This window comes from Labrus bergylta, chromosome 12 (genome assembly GCF_963930695.1).
Source record: "Labrus bergylta chromosome 12, fLabBer1.1, whole genome shotgun sequence".
Lineage (NCBI taxonomy): Eukaryota > Metazoa > Chordata > Actinopteri > Labriformes > Labridae > Labrus > Labrus bergylta.
In genome coordinates this window covers 18,521,658-18,536,943 of record NC_089206.1, presented here as the reverse complement: position 1 = coordinate 18,536,943, position 15,286 = coordinate 18,521,658, and the positions used below count along the sequence as shown (strand labels likewise).

Here is a 15,286-nt window from a genome sequence, read left to right as displayed (position 1 = left end):
AATAGGTGTAGCTTTAATACTCTGAGGAAGGTGCTGTTATTCCATTTTGTCATCGCTCTTGGGACAAGGCATCAAGTCACATTTGATCAATCTCTCATATTCATTGGTTTGGAGTTGGAGTGTTAGAATGTGTTTTATGTCCTTGTTTATATGTTTCAGTGTAGCAGCTGAGAATGAGTATGAATCCTAATTGGATATTTGGTCATCTCTAAAACCAAAACAATACATGAGAGACATGCTTCTCACACACAAAGGCCTTAAATACATATATGCACAAAGAGGACCTGTGGACATGCATTAAAGGAGAGATGTCAGGTTGGGGCTTCCCTACAGAGACCTTAATCAACATTTTGTACAAACCAAACTACTGAAAAATACATTCCTGCTGGATGTTATCAACTAATGCAAATGTTATAAAACAGTTTAATATTAAATAATTCCTAAAATGGGTTTAAAATGTGACATGTTCCTTTACCTGCTAGCAGACAAGGGTGTTTGATTTAGGTTTTATTTTGACAAACAGTAATGGAAAATTCAGTGGTTGGTTTGAAGTCAGTTAAAAAAAATATTAAGTGATATATTTTAGACATAACCCAGGTCCTTTTTATTCTTAAAACAACAACAACAACAACAACAGAGGAGACTACAGTTCTCTAAAATACTCAATATCTGTAAAGGAACTGAAATGAATACAGGGCAGAAGGAGGTGATTTCCTGCTGTGGCCACAAATATCTTTTAGCTATTAAGTTGAAGTGAAGTGATACTATTTGGGCTCCCAATGTGAATTGATGTGTTATCTTCCACTGCAGATGTGTTCTGTAGAAGTGTTTGCAGGATGATCCGGAGATGTGATTGTGAGCGTTCCCTGCCAGTTTTCTCAAAGGTACTTCCACTTCCACTACTTTGATCCATGAACACAAACTGAAAGCATCTCCTGTAAACGCAACCTGCAGTATTGCCATATTTAGTCTTATTCAGATTATGTATATGAGTAAGTTGTCCATTGCCTTCCAAAAACAATAAAAAACTAAAATGAAACACGCTTTTGAACTTGTTGACATACTCCTTTATTTTGAAGATTAAGAACACTGAAGTTTGATTTAAACTATTCTGTCCTCAATGAATGTAGTATTTCCAACTATTTGAGTTGATTAACATTTGGCCTTTAAAATCTAAATATATATCAAATTACTTCTTTTTTTTTTTAAACTTACACCTTTCAGTAAGAATAAATTGCCCTGGACAGTGGATATTCACTTTATTTTCTTTGGTTAATGATGATATTCGTTGCAGAAATCCATAAAGTAGAGAGCGTGTAATCTTTATTAAACTGAGTTGCGTCTTCTGTCTGCTCTTGTTCCTCCTGCTTTGTGGAGCATCATCACTCAGTCTGATGTGGCCTTGCTGCCTGCATGGCCTGCAGATGACTCAGTGGCCTCTCTATCCACCTTAACTGCATTTACTGTGCTCTAATAGCCTTTAGTGCATGAATGCAACCCCTGTAAGGCATCAGGCCTCATAAAAATATCATACCTCATACTGTTAGGAATGTTCTGTCTTTTGGGTTGATAAAGAAGAAGATAAAAAGGAATGCAGATGAGATGGAGAAACCTGTTGATAATATTTGATGTGTATGCATGCAGTCGAGCATTTGAATGACCTTGTTTGTATCATTGGTCTGCTGTATTTCCCTACAGCATCAATGCTCTAACAAGAGGAATCAAACAAGGAGGTCTTTGATCATCCCTTGATGGTTGAATTTAAGACATAAACACCAACCTGGCAATCACCAAAGCAATGAGCAGCACGATGCACTGAGGTGAGGCTGTGTTTACTGTTAAACATCATGTGTAATAACAGCTGTGATACACACCCGTCGGACACAACACCACTCACTCACGCACTGTGGTGTTGAGGTCAGCAGCACTATTAGCACGTTTATTTCAACTGCTGACACTGACAGCACAGCTGAGGATATCTTGACAAGGCTCTGAAAGCAGAGCTGGGAAACAAGTGAGGAGAGGAGTAAATCAGTGTTACTGTGGACACCATCAAGGGAACACGTCAATCACACATCAGATCTAGATGAAATGAATCAAGTTGAAATCTTTACTGATGTACAATGTGTGATTTGTTGAGAACAAAACTACATTTTTCCTCTCCATTGCATCAATCTCTCGTTTGCACCAAAGCCGGGGAAACAGATTCATAACAACTTCTTCTTTCTAAATGAACAGATTGATACTCCTGAAGATTAGCTGACCTGTTGTTATGCTGTGATGATTCAGTGTTTCTATTTTTTGTTGTTGCAGTGATTATCCAAATCTTTATATGTCAAAAATGACCTTCATTCCTGCAAAATGTTGGACAACATTTGCAGTTACTGATCAATTCACAGACATTCACGTACCCTTTTCTGTGATGTATTCTGACAGTTCTTTGTTTTGGCTTTCATTACTTCTTTATTTTTTGTATAATGGGGCATATTATGCCTCAATTTGCCTAAGTGAAGAGAAATGAAAGGCAATAAGTGGACAAAACAATGACATGATTTTTTTCTTCAAATCCTGAAGATTGTTTCATCTGATTATATGTTAAAAGGCCTAAACATTTCTTTATTTTTTGTTGAGACCGTCAGTCTTTTATGAAACCCTTATGGTAACAACAAGGTTTTACTCTGTGTAGTTTCTTGTTATCTTCCCACATGATACAAGCATTACTACTACAGGCTCCAAACAAAACAAAGTGTTGAAAGTCACTAAAGTATTCATCTACATTACCCACTTTCTCTTGCCTTCACATAACCAAAAGTGTGAACAACAGTCTGCTGATGTATAAACAATTTGTCGCCTTGTGTTTACAAACATGTGTAAGATTCTTAGCACCACCCGCTGGACAATCACTGAAAGGACACTAAATCAAATGGTCCAGTAGACATTTCTTTGAAGGTCAATTAATTGTGACGCATGACCACTAAGTCCTGTTACTAAGTCAGATAGAACACTAACCTGATAACAAATGATTTCATTTCATTCCACTACAATTATTCCCCGTATACAGTATTAATTTGTACCATTCACCTCAAACTATCACACTAGGAATTCTAGTAAGATTTATTTTGCTGTCCACATGTTATTAAAACGATTGGTTAAAAAAAAAAAAAAAAAAAAAAAAAGCTTTTAGGTTTAAAGCTCCTGTGGACAGAAACAATTTACTAGTTTACATTAGATCAATTTTGTCATTTCATTTGTTTAAGAATACTCTGTCTTCTTGATTCGAGATGGACACTGTCACCATTAATCATTATTCTGACATCTAATTGTATTTGGATCTGCTCATACTTTTTTTTTCTCATATTTTGCTGGCCACTTTGGCCATCCATGTTTTTTTATCCACTAACCTGTTTGATCTAAATTATATACATTTTGTTGTCTATTTGTGTGTCTATAAAACCTCAGCCTTTTCTTGGTTTTCTTCTTCCATTAAATTGCTGTTCATTTTCATGACATTTGAAAACGAGATGGTACATCTCTTAATAGAAAACTTGTTACATTTTGAGGATAAAAAAAAAACTCTGATCATTTATGTGATTTTCTAATAGAGAACTGTCCCTTCATTTAAAAAAAATCTCACCAAAGTATTTAATTATTGCATATCACAATTCTAATTTAGTGCACATAGGGGGCTAGATACATATGGAAAAAAACAGTCTAATCTGTTTTTAGGGTTTGGCAGTGTTTGTGAAATTAACACTGTATAATTTGATTTCCTAATGTCTGAAATGTATATCCACCCTTCAGACACTGAAACACTGTGACTCAAAGTGTGTGTCCTGCAGAAGACAGGACTTTTAAAACAAATATACTGTTTATATATAAAGCTACTTCTATCACTTGTCGCTAAAATTAGTACTGCACACAAACACACCTCAATCCTGTTTACCCAGAGGAAGGACCATACAAGCTAATTATAAAGGGATTGAAATCTTTATTTAGCCTAACACAGCACAGTGCAATGGTTCACCCTAATCCAGCGTTAACACCTTCAATCCTGGGCCCAACATGACTAGTGCACTGGAAGCCAGCATGATAACCAAAGCATCCAGATGGACTTTTCTATAAAAGTTGTTGCACCAGCAGAACACACAGGGTGTAGCATTTACAGCACACATAATCTAAAATTCCACTTCTTGATAAATAAATCTGCAGCAACACGTATCTGAGAGGAGTAAAAAGCTGGATTAAGGGGATAATTGGGGTGTGTGGAATGTGTAACATGTCCTCTTCACCTCGGCTATCCATCTTGTCTGTGTTGTTGACTGATGTGAGGCTGGTCCTTAAGCATTGTAGGATGTAGAGGAGATGTTTCCACCGTGGCCAGTCCAGTTGGTGTGGATGAATTGACCGGGGTTTGACAGCAGTTCATATGTGTGCGCTCCAAAGTAGTCCCTCTGAGCCTAAAAATAGAAATTAACAACTTCTCAAACACAAAAAGACACATTTCTGATTTATTTAACTACAGTTCATCTGTTGAGCTACAAAAATTCAAGTTTTGTTAACCAACAAATATTCAATCTACAGAAATACAAACAAGAGGAAATCAGCTCATCCACTCATTATATACATAAATCCCCTGAGAGTGCAACACAAACACACAGACATGTCACTACACGTGAACTTTTTAATCTGATGTGCCTCCACACTCGACCATATGCTCTATGAGCTCAGCTCTGCAGCATCCACTGTTTTCTTACCTGTAGGAGGTTTGCTGGCAGCATTCCATGTCTGTAACCATCGTAGAAGGACAGAGCTGTGGTAAAACAGGGCATGGGGATGCCATGCTGGACTCCAGTGCTCACTGTTCTGCGCCATGACTCCTAAACACAGAGATTAAACATGATACCAAAAATAGTTGTTAATGGACGTAATGTAAGACGGTATAAGTGTTCTGAAAGCCAAGATCTAAAAGGTCATTACTGGGTCAATGCATTATAGCCAGTGTCGATTTACAAATGAGATTGTTGTGGGTCTTAAGTCTGTGTAAGCATTTGTAACACCAAGAAGATCAGTCTAGGTCTTGATGGGAGACCTTAACCAAGAAATCAGTCTCAGAATACTTTTTTGATGACGTATAAACAATAAATAAATCCACTGTTGCTTCAGTTTGAAAAATAATTGCCAATAAACAGCTTCTCTTTCAGCTGACATTTGAATCAATCTTTGGTACTTTTCAAACCTTTCCTTGTGAAAGAGGAAATTGCTTCTTTTTTTGTGTCTTTGTCAATGGGGGGTATTGCAGATTGTTCTTTGGCCACTTCCTCCTTCCTCATACCTGACAGTCCTGCACAGCATCAGTGAAGAAAGTGTCCAGCAGCAAGTTCTGCAGCTCAGCGTCTCGGTCAAACGCCTCTTTGATTTTACCCAGGAAGACACTGGTGAGGAGAGGGCAGCGTTACCCAACAATGGTGACAGAAACAAGGAAAAGATTCACAGTAAAATACCATGACCGTGTTTTCCATTCAATCATGCAACATGCTCAGTTTGAGTGGTGACAACATGCTGAATGTCATTCTGAGTGCTGTATTTGATTTAGGTTAAGCAACATCTTTGCAATATTACCAAAGTCAACCAGTGTCACAACCAGCATTTCCTCATTCTCTTCTCAGCCGATTTTTATAGAAACTTCATTAATCTGAATTTCTCCCTCCTCCAGAATTACAAAAGAATGGGCAACATATAGTTAATGATTCCCTGTATGGCACAACATATAAAACCTTTAACTTTCCCAAACCTTAAAAAGTAAATAGACTCATCAAAAACGTATCCAGGTTGTTCTTGCTTTCACAAGGCTTTCTTTGATGGGGAAAGCTGGTGGTTGCACAGTGCAACAGTGTGAAAGAAGTCTGTTGACATAGGGCAAACTCTGGTTATGAGGACACATGAAGCTGAATGTACCTTCGGATGATGCAGCCGCCTCTCCACATCAGAGCAATCGCACCGTAGTTAAGAGACCAGCCGAACTCTTTGGCTGCCTGCCGCAGCAGCATGAAGCCCTGTGCGTAGGAAATGATCTTGGATGCATAGAGGGCCTGAAGAAAGAGATGTTGATCATATTTTATTTAGTCAAATAATGGAAGTTAGTTCAAAGGTATATTTCACTTTCACAAATTAGCAGAAGAACAGCCAAATGTTTTTGTTTGGAAAGAATTCAAACAGATAACCTCCATGAAGCTACATTCTCTACAATATTGCTTTCTTAAAAAACTCGAGTTTTACCAAGGTGTCCTGGAATAAACTGTGAAGTGTAATGTGTGTCACTGTGTAATCTACCTTTCTGATGTCCTCAAGGAAAACAGCCTTGTCCCCGCTAAATTTGACCCCCTGAGGGCCTGAAAGGCTGCGGCTGGCCTCCACTCTCTCGTCCTTGAGAGAGGACAGGCATCTGGCAAAGACAGCCTCACCTGAAAAACAACGGAGGGGAGGGGAGCATGAGGAAGCGGAAAAAGAGAGGGAGAACAAGGTTAGGTTTCTGCACAGTGCACTTGTCCCATTTTTGGACAGTAATGTGATAAAACTCGGCTCTGCGAACATGAAAGAGGAGCCAGTGACCAGTAATTTAGAGTTTCTGTATCCGCTTACAACAAATGTTGCGCAACAAGCAGTTTTAAGCTGCAGAGATATCATGCTATGATACAAACAAAACCATGGATCAGCATGACTCAGCAGTAACAATGATAGTGTTGTAAATACAGGGCTTGCCACCTGTGCGTTAGTTAGGTGCAAGGTTTGCCAGTTGCAACGTTAAAAGTGATCTCAATGCCACTTGTTGTTCTATATAGATGAAAGGAAAAACTGCAGGGTAAGCATGACTCGTTAAAAACCTCACAGCTCTGTGATATAACCCACAGACAGCGGGACGGGCAGACACAGAGGGACTGAGGGAAAATGTCTCTGGTGATTGAACTATCCAGTTGAGGAATGTTATCCCTTTTGGGGCAGAAATCCACCCACGACTACTGTACAGGCCTGTCAGCCTGCTCCACACAGACTGGCTCAGCAGCTCTCACACAATGAGGCCTTTATCTCTTCCTGTAACGAGAGGATCCACTGCGCTGAGGGGGAGTGGGCAAACGCACTCATGTCATTTTAAAGACATCTCGTTTAAAAAACTGTTAGCAGGGATTTGGTGACATGCTGAAAATATTTACTGGATTGAACTTCACTTAGTTTATGATGCATGTAATGCAATGTAATAATGTGTGTGTGTGTGTGTGTGTGTGTGTGTGTGTGTGTGTGTGTGTGTGTGTGTAGAGGGGAGCCCACTCTGCTCAGCTGTTATTACATCACGTTTTGGATTACTAACCATGCTTTCTGACCCCACCGCGTCTTTTCTGTTTATGAAACAGTCTGTTAGACATCAGAGCAAACACCAAAGCTATGGGGGGAGGGGGGACCACAAATCCCCCTTATGTCACTCGAGATGAGCAGCCCTCTAGAAAAGCCTTCAATCTTGTTAGTGGCAGCAGCATATCGATCATGTTCCTTAGAAAGAGCTACATCAGCATGCATGTGTGTCAGCTAAGCAAAGCTAAACATGCGCCAAACTACTGTAATTATGTGGCTTAATGCGCTTGAATTTGTTAAAGCCATGATAAAAAAAAAAAACTAGCAGGTGTGAAATACCATCTTCTGCTATGTCATCATGACAAACAGTTTACTGAAAGCCGAGAGAAGTAAACCAGATACTTCCTCGTCTTAAACCTCCTTGCTTCCTCTTACCGATCAAAGTGACAGGTGTGCCATACTCCAGGGCTGAGATAGCCGTCCACTTCCCTGTGCCCTTCTGTCCGGCACTGTCTTTGATCTTGGGCAGCAGATGGGTGCCATCAGAGTCCCTGAATTTCAGGATGTTAGCCGTGATCTCGATCAGGAAGGAGTCCAGCTCTGTCTTGTTCCATTTGTCGAAAGCCTGAGTGTTTCAAACAGTGCGTTGGCATAGTCCCTTCATTTTATCACACAGACTTGAAATGCCCTCAAAAATATGTCACATTGCAGCTCACCTGGGCCATCTCATCGTGGTCCATACCCAAAACATCCTTCATCAGGTGATAGGCCTCACAAATCAACTGCATGTCGCCATACTCAATGCCATTATGGACCATTTTCACAAAGTGACCTGCGCCCTCATCTCCAACCTGCAGACATAATCAGAGATGACTTGACATTCTAATAACTGCTGCAACCAAACAGTGCAAAAAAAACCCCACAACATACACACCAAAAACAGAATAGCACTCACCCAGTCGCAGCATGGTTCTCCTGTCCCAACCTTTGCAGCGATGCTCTGGAAGATGTCTTTTATGTGTGGCCTGAAAAAAATAAAAGCATCAACAGGTTTTAAGATTGATTAACTTGTACTCAAAAAGACGGACGGATAGAGATTCTGAAAACTGTTTTTACAATGTCCAAGGTCTGACACATGTCCAACTTTATCAGTAGTAACTGCTTTTATTTTGGTAAGCCTGTGAAGCCGAAAGTGTCATGAAGTGCAAACACAAAGCTTGTGAAGACTCACCATGCATCCTTGTGTCCTCCTGGCATAAGTGAGGGTCCATAACGTGCCCCTTCCTCTCCACCACTGACGCCACTGCCCACAAATAACAGGCCCTTCTCTTTCAGGCTCTTACACCGCCGCTGAATTGAATAAACACATAAGAACCATGAGAACATCCCCCATCAAAAAGAAGGATTCACTGCAAGACACAGCGATTCTCTGTGACTTACCGTTGTGTCTCTGTATTCAGAATTTCCACCATCAATGATGATGTCCCCAGTTTCAAGAAGAGGAACCTTAAAAAAAAAAAAAAAAGAGCACAAACCTCGTAAGAGATTGTTATTCCAAAACGATCTCACAAGGTTACGCACAAACTACGCACCAGTTTGTCAATGAAGTCATCCACAGCCTGTCCAGCCTTGACCAGCAGGATGATCCTCCTGGGCTTCTTGAGCTTGGACACCATGTCCTCCAAAGACTCGGCTCCGATCACCTTGGAGCCCTTTGCCTCGTTCTTCAGGAAGTCGTGCACCTTAGACACTGTTCTGTTGTAGGCGCAGACCTGTTGGAAGCGTTTTGGAAACGACGAAGTGAAATAAAGAGGACAGAAGAACAGATTTCGCTGCCAGAAGGGGAATGAATGAAAACAAAAATGATTATCTTACCACAAAGCCATGGTCGTTCATGTTCATGACTATGTTTTGGCCCATGACAGCCAAACCAATCAGTGCAATGTCTGCTCTGTGAAGAGAAAGACATCATGACGTTTACTGAAAAACTCTGATGTGCATCTGGTTACAGCATCAACATGCACCAAACTGTCCACTGTTGCTTCCATACATCTCTCAGACTCTCTCAGGTCTCAGACTTATTGCAAGTCACTGTAGTGCATCTTGAACCCTAATGTTTTATCTCATGAAGGAAGTGAAAACAAGGATATAAAAGTCACACAGACATTACACAAGTTGTCATTTCAAAGCCTACGTAGAGCTTTCCCCGAGGGCAAACAGAAAAACACATCGTTCAATTCATCACGCTATATTTTCACATTAGATTTAGATATTTTCACTGAACACTAAAACAAGTTAGCAGCTCAGTTGATCAAAATAAATCAGATTTTTTTTTTAAAACGACTTAAAAAGTGTAAAATGATAAATCAGCGGCTTCAGCTTCCCTTTACCGACAGCATAAATAAGTAATAAACTCATTGGAGAACTTACTCAGCCATGGTGCTCAGTGGGTTGGGTAACGTTGAAGTAACAGTGTTCAAATGACAGTCGGGCTCGGACTACAATCCACCTCACTTGGATTTCCTCGTTTCCTTCTTGCTAGTTTTTTGTACTTCCTTATTCCCTTTCCAACGTAACGGGGTGAGGGGGGGGGGGAGCTTACGTACGCCCATGTAGATGTTTCGCCAATCAGATGAGGTTCAGCTGACTGACGCGATGTCATTAGCGAATTTCTATTGGTGCAAAAATCCTGAGCAGAGGTATCCATTCTTCTATTGGCTTAACTGGCGGTCCATCATTTTAAAGCACGCACCCACAAGAGAATGTGATACCCTTTATTTTAATAAAAGTAGAAATAATTTGTATTGAATTTTTATTACAGTCACAAGTGCTGCTACTTTGAATGTTGTACTCCACTTCAGAAATGGTGATTTTTTTGTTTGTTTGCTATGCACAGCGATAGGTTTTCCAATATGCCTACTTATCGTCAGACTAGAACAGTAAATACAAATAAACTTAAACCTATATTGTATATATATATATATATTTATATAAAGGAAAGGAAAATAAAGTAAAGTGTTGTTATTCAAAACATTCAACTCTCAACGTGAAAAGCACCTTTTCAACTCTATACTTATTTATCTATTTCATTTGTATTTATCAGTTTATTTGTAAGGGACAATACATATAGGCATTGTTACATTTAATTTAACCCATGTAATGTACTTCTAGCCTTGCAGTCCTTGTCCCTGGTTAGGTTTTCAGGAAATACCATACTTGATACAACACTGTGAAAGTCACAAAAACAAACAATTACAGCAGATATAGATATTATCCTTTGACTAATCATAGTTTCTATCAAAGTGATGTCATATCATAAGACTGTACTTACAGCTACATAATTATAAGACACGCTGCTGTCCCAAAAGGGTTTCAAATGAAATCCCATAGATTTTTAAATTTGAACTTTTAGTGTTCCTATATGGAATATTGTTTAGAAACGTGTGCAGCTTAAGTTTGACAAGGCTTGAGGCCTTGAGACGGGTTCTATGTGTTATACCTAATTGTAGAGTCCAGTGTTGAAGAGACACCCGCTTTCAAAATCTGCCTTCAGGGATAAATTCCTGCATATTTCACCTTCACAAACCCTGGGCCAGTGGTGGGAGAATCAAGCGGATCATTTGATTCTGTGCAACCACGCAGGTTAATACAACCATGGCTATAGAATATAATTTATTATATAAAATATAAATCATTTTGTGTGCTCATTTCTGCTTTTATGGAATCATATATCATACAATTCACAACAAGCACAAAGCTTTAGTAATATTGCTTACTTAGTAGTCTTTCTTCACTTACACTGAGAACCCCACAGACTAAGATTTCACACAGCTAATAAACTATCCCCCATTACTTCCATAATCACTGGAAATCTATGACAGATGTCAAGGAAAATGACTCGGCACTTTACCAGTTCAAGGAAATCTACAGGCATGATGGACATGAATGAGGAAGTTGTGCTTGGGAAATAATCCAGATCCTCAGCGTTGTATAATATTCTCTTCAGTGCAATGAAAAAGTGTATCTAACAATGTTATTTACATATAGCACAGTATTGTTTATGAGGTCTAAGTTTCACAGAAAAGGAGTTCTTACTTAGAAAAGTGTTAAAACTCCCTCCCAGAAAAAGATAAGATTCCTGTAAAGTTGGGAATGGTAAAAGTAAAAATACTCAATTCTCAGATTAATGAGATCCGAAGTCAAAAGTAAGCATCAAATACAAATTCAGAATTAGGATACGAATTAAAACTAAGAAATAAGTGAAAAAGAGTCAATCTAGTTCCTATGCAAGTCAAAATTGAACAAAAAAGAGAGACAAAATTAAGAGATGAATCAAAAAGGTTATGTACATTTAGAGCCAATAGTCTGGAAAAATAAGAATAATAATTAAACCTAGCCTCATCATTTTGAGTCAAAGTCAAGTCAAGACGGACCTACTAAGGTATAATTACCTACATTTAACTTAAAATATATGCATATACTGTATAATTAATTAATTAATTCCTGGCAGAGATGTCAGGCAGTTGTGACACATAAAATCATGTGAAAAACTGGAGTAAACTGTGCCAAAGGAGTAGACAAACAGGCGGCACTTGTTCTGCTTGTTTGCTTTTTTATTGTTGCCTCATTCACTAAACAGTTCAATGGTGCAAGATTACCATACACAGAATTAGGATATCTGCATGACACATCTATGCTATACAGCGAATGGATTATATTTATTACAAATACAGTAAACATATTTACATTTTAATTCAAGCTCCATACAACACAGATATTTACAAAATAAGTATGAAAATGAAACCAGTCTGACAATTAATGTACAGTGTTTAATGCCATGGTGTGTCATTTCTGTGGGTGAACAAATCGTAAGGGAGCGCTGTTAACTGATATTAATCTTAAGAGGGGATAATGGGAAATATCCTGGCTAGTTTTGTTTGAAAGGCATCAACGGAAAAAAGTGTTGAGGTGAAGAAAGACACCAGCAGAACAATAGTATACTGTCATTTTAGATGTCACTAGCTACTTTGTATTCTATTCCCTGATATTAGAAAAAAATAGTAAAACCACCTTTATCTAGTTCTAATGAAGTGGCTGTCTAGCATGAGCAGTAAATGAGACTTTCACTAAAACCACTTTCTAATAACTTACTTCTGTAACTCACCTGCCCTGAAAAGAAGCAGCAGGTTACATTTCAGTTCTCTTTTTTTTTTCTTTTTTTTTTTAAATGATGGAAAAACATGTTCATAGTACATTCGACACTCTCCAGACTGGCAGAGGCTGCCACACCTTCTTTTGGTTCACTCTGAGTAGAACAACTAGACCGCATAGACTTTATTTGATCAGTTAGTTGAACCTTTTATTGATATGTGCAAAGAGCTGCAAACTAATATATACATTGCAAACAATAAATACACACAATCCAAATAGACCTCTGCAAATAAGTCACTGAAGTGAAAATGTTTGCTCTGTCAGACATCATCAGGTCGATATGTAGCTCACATATGTGAGGTACATATGCACTTCAAGACTCAATCAGTACATACAAGTATTTTGTTTTCTTCATGTTCTCCTTTCATACAGTCAAAAACATTTCTCAGAAACATTTTGATTCGATTGTTGGTTTCTGTGACCAGCAGGTTGGCTGACCTGAGGACACAAACCCTGCAAGTTTAACTCACTCTGACTTCTGAGGAAAATGTTTTCCGTTCTTATATCAGCATCAATGACAAATCATCTCAAATAATTCCACTGTTACTTGTAACAGGCATGGCTACCTTTGTTTCAACACATTTGACCCCTTCACACAATACAGCAGGCATTAGTACTGGTTGGCTGGCCAGAGTTTTTAACACCCAGCTGTACGCGTCCCACTCGTACCATTTGTAGAAACAGAGGCACCAAAAGCGCCAATTATCAGGAGCCAAATGTAGCAGCTTTAGTTCGATGTACAGAGCAAAAATATTCACAAACAATGCATAAAATAAAACCTTTGAGTATGTCTTCCCTTTAATATCTCTTCCTTCTTTCTGTCTTCTTTCTAGTAAGCCTTTTCGACAAACAGCTATCCAGTGTAGCCATGATATGTGCTCTTATCAGTGATCCTGATACTCAAAAATAATCCTGGATTCAACATGTGTGATGATCTGCCCTCGTCTTGCTATAGATATGTGTTAATGTGCAAAATAAGGTTTAACACCAATATAGTTGGTTACAAATTAGGTCATCAATGCCCTCTGTTACATTTCATATAAAACTTCACTATGGAATGGTTAAAGCATAATAAAAAAAAATCACCCGTGTTAATAATTAAAAAAATTCAAACAATGAGAGTTAGATGAAAGGAAAAAAAATATGGTAACCTACAGTGCTGCAGAACATGAAGTATTTCACTGAGTGAGTCATGGGTCAGACTATCATCATCCGTTCTGCAGGCTACATGCTAGCAGCTTCATTAATTAACTACTGGCATCAAGGCTAACGCAACTAGAGCAACTTCCTTCTCCATCTCACTTTGTTCTCCCGTGTCAACAGGTTCTCCTTTGTCTTCTGAATCACACATACATGACACTTCAACTAATCTATAGCAAATGTTGAGACACTTTCGAGTTTCAATGCTCAACATGTTAGTTCAAGAAAAAAAAAAAATGCAAAGAGCAAGAGGAGCTGAGAGGAATGTTTTCAATGAGAGATATCTACCACACTGATCCCAGAACAGACTGTATGTACAATAACGTCCATCTCCCTCCTCCTCCTCCTCCTCTTCTTGAAACCTGACTTCTGTGTTTTTTATTATTATTGAAAGGACAGGGACAAATATCGACTCCTGCAGGAACAATCTGTCGTCATGTTTTTAATTCTGAGATATTATCTTTGTATGTTTCTCCTGTAAGCATGTGTATTTGTATTTCTTAATGTATAGCTCACTGACAGGACTGTAGCGGGTGGGAGTTGGTGTATTTACAGGGACTGAGGAGTGGGATCTCAATATCACATGGTTGAAAGTGAGATATCCAGTGCTGCCCTCATGTTTGGCTTAGTTGGGGCTTAGACAATTTCTTTTACTTAATGTCTTTCTAAAGGCTTTTAACGAGGCGGTCAAAGGGAGCTATAGGCAGTGGTCAATGTAAATCTAATGAAGAGAAGAATCGCCTATAAATTCATTAGCAGCACTAGATCCTTAAGTAGCTTTGCTAGCAGAACGTAAACTGATATGTCAATTGGAGATATTTGTTTACAATTTTTTGAGTAAGAAATCTGGTCTACTCCTGAGGTCTGCTGCAGTTATCATGCGGGCATTAAATTAAAAAAAAGGAAACAAACAATTAAATAAAAGGTTTCTCTAGACACAAATAACACTGATAAGACTTCTCTTTTTACAGATGATTGGCAAACTGAAATTAGTGGCCAGAAAGAACAGTTTCTGAAGAATCGTGCACACACAAGTAGACTATTACAACATGCTACTAATCAGGGGAGTTAGAGAATGACAACAAAGCAGAACAAATAAGACTCAAACATTGTCATAAAACCAAAAACACTAAAAGCTGAGGAGGAGGAGGAGGAGGAGGAGGAGGAGGAGGAGGAGGGGAGGAGGAGGGGAGGAGAAATAGAGAGGAGGAAAGCTAAGTTGTCAGAGGGTCGCTGGAGGGAGAAGGGGGGCAAAATTCCTCTGGAACTGAAACTTTTAGTCGCATGAAAGGAGACTTAAGCCACAAGTCTACTTACAAGAGAACACTGTCAAGAATCACAATGATTAATAAGTGTTAACACTTGGTATGTTCAAAAGCTTTCCAGAAACTATGGAAGCAGTGAATTTTCTTTTCTCTCAGTTCTTCAACAGGCCACTGCGCCTCCTCGCCAGCTTAGATCTGTGGGGACAGGATTTCATGTTACGATAACAGCAGATAGTTGATTCTGAAGAGCACAGTGCTGCTTCATG

At 38.8% G+C, this 15,286-nt stretch overlaps 2 protein-coding genes across 11 annotated transcripts in view; both read right to left on the bottom strand.

Annotated features, from left to right (window-relative positions):
- Positions 1-3,968: 3,968 nt before the first annotated feature.
- Positions 3,969-9,930, bottom strand: pgd (phosphogluconate dehydrogenase). Its single transcript, XM_020632303.3, has 13 exons — positions 9,775-9,930; positions 9,220-9,295; positions 8,937-9,116; positions 8,785-8,850; positions 8,576-8,694; positions 8,300-8,369; positions 8,061-8,195; positions 7,780-7,969; positions 6,331-6,461; positions 5,956-6,089; positions 5,333-5,432; positions 4,755-4,877; positions 3,969-4,457 (listed from the first exon to the last, which is right to left on the bottom strand). Exons 1-13 carry the CDS (start codon positions 9,780-9,782, stop codon positions 4,338-4,340), a joined length of 1,452 nt encoding a protein of 483 aa, XP_020487959.2. The 5' UTR covers positions 9,783-9,930; the 3' UTR covers positions 3,969-4,337.
- Positions 9,931-11,934: 2,004 nt separating this feature from the next.
- Positions 11,935-15,286, bottom strand: part of kif1b (kinesin family member 1B) — a 57,758-nt gene continuing 54,406 nt past the window's right edge. For all 10 annotated transcript variants that reach the window (XM_065961798.1, XM_065961800.1, XM_065961801.1 and 7 more), the window contains one exon: positions 11,935-15,215. In XM_065961798.1, coding sequence (XP_065817870.1) covers positions 15,173-15,215 — 43 coding nt within the window. In that variant the 3' untranslated portion in view covers positions 11,935-15,172. The remainder of the gene's footprint in view (positions 15,216-15,286) is intronic.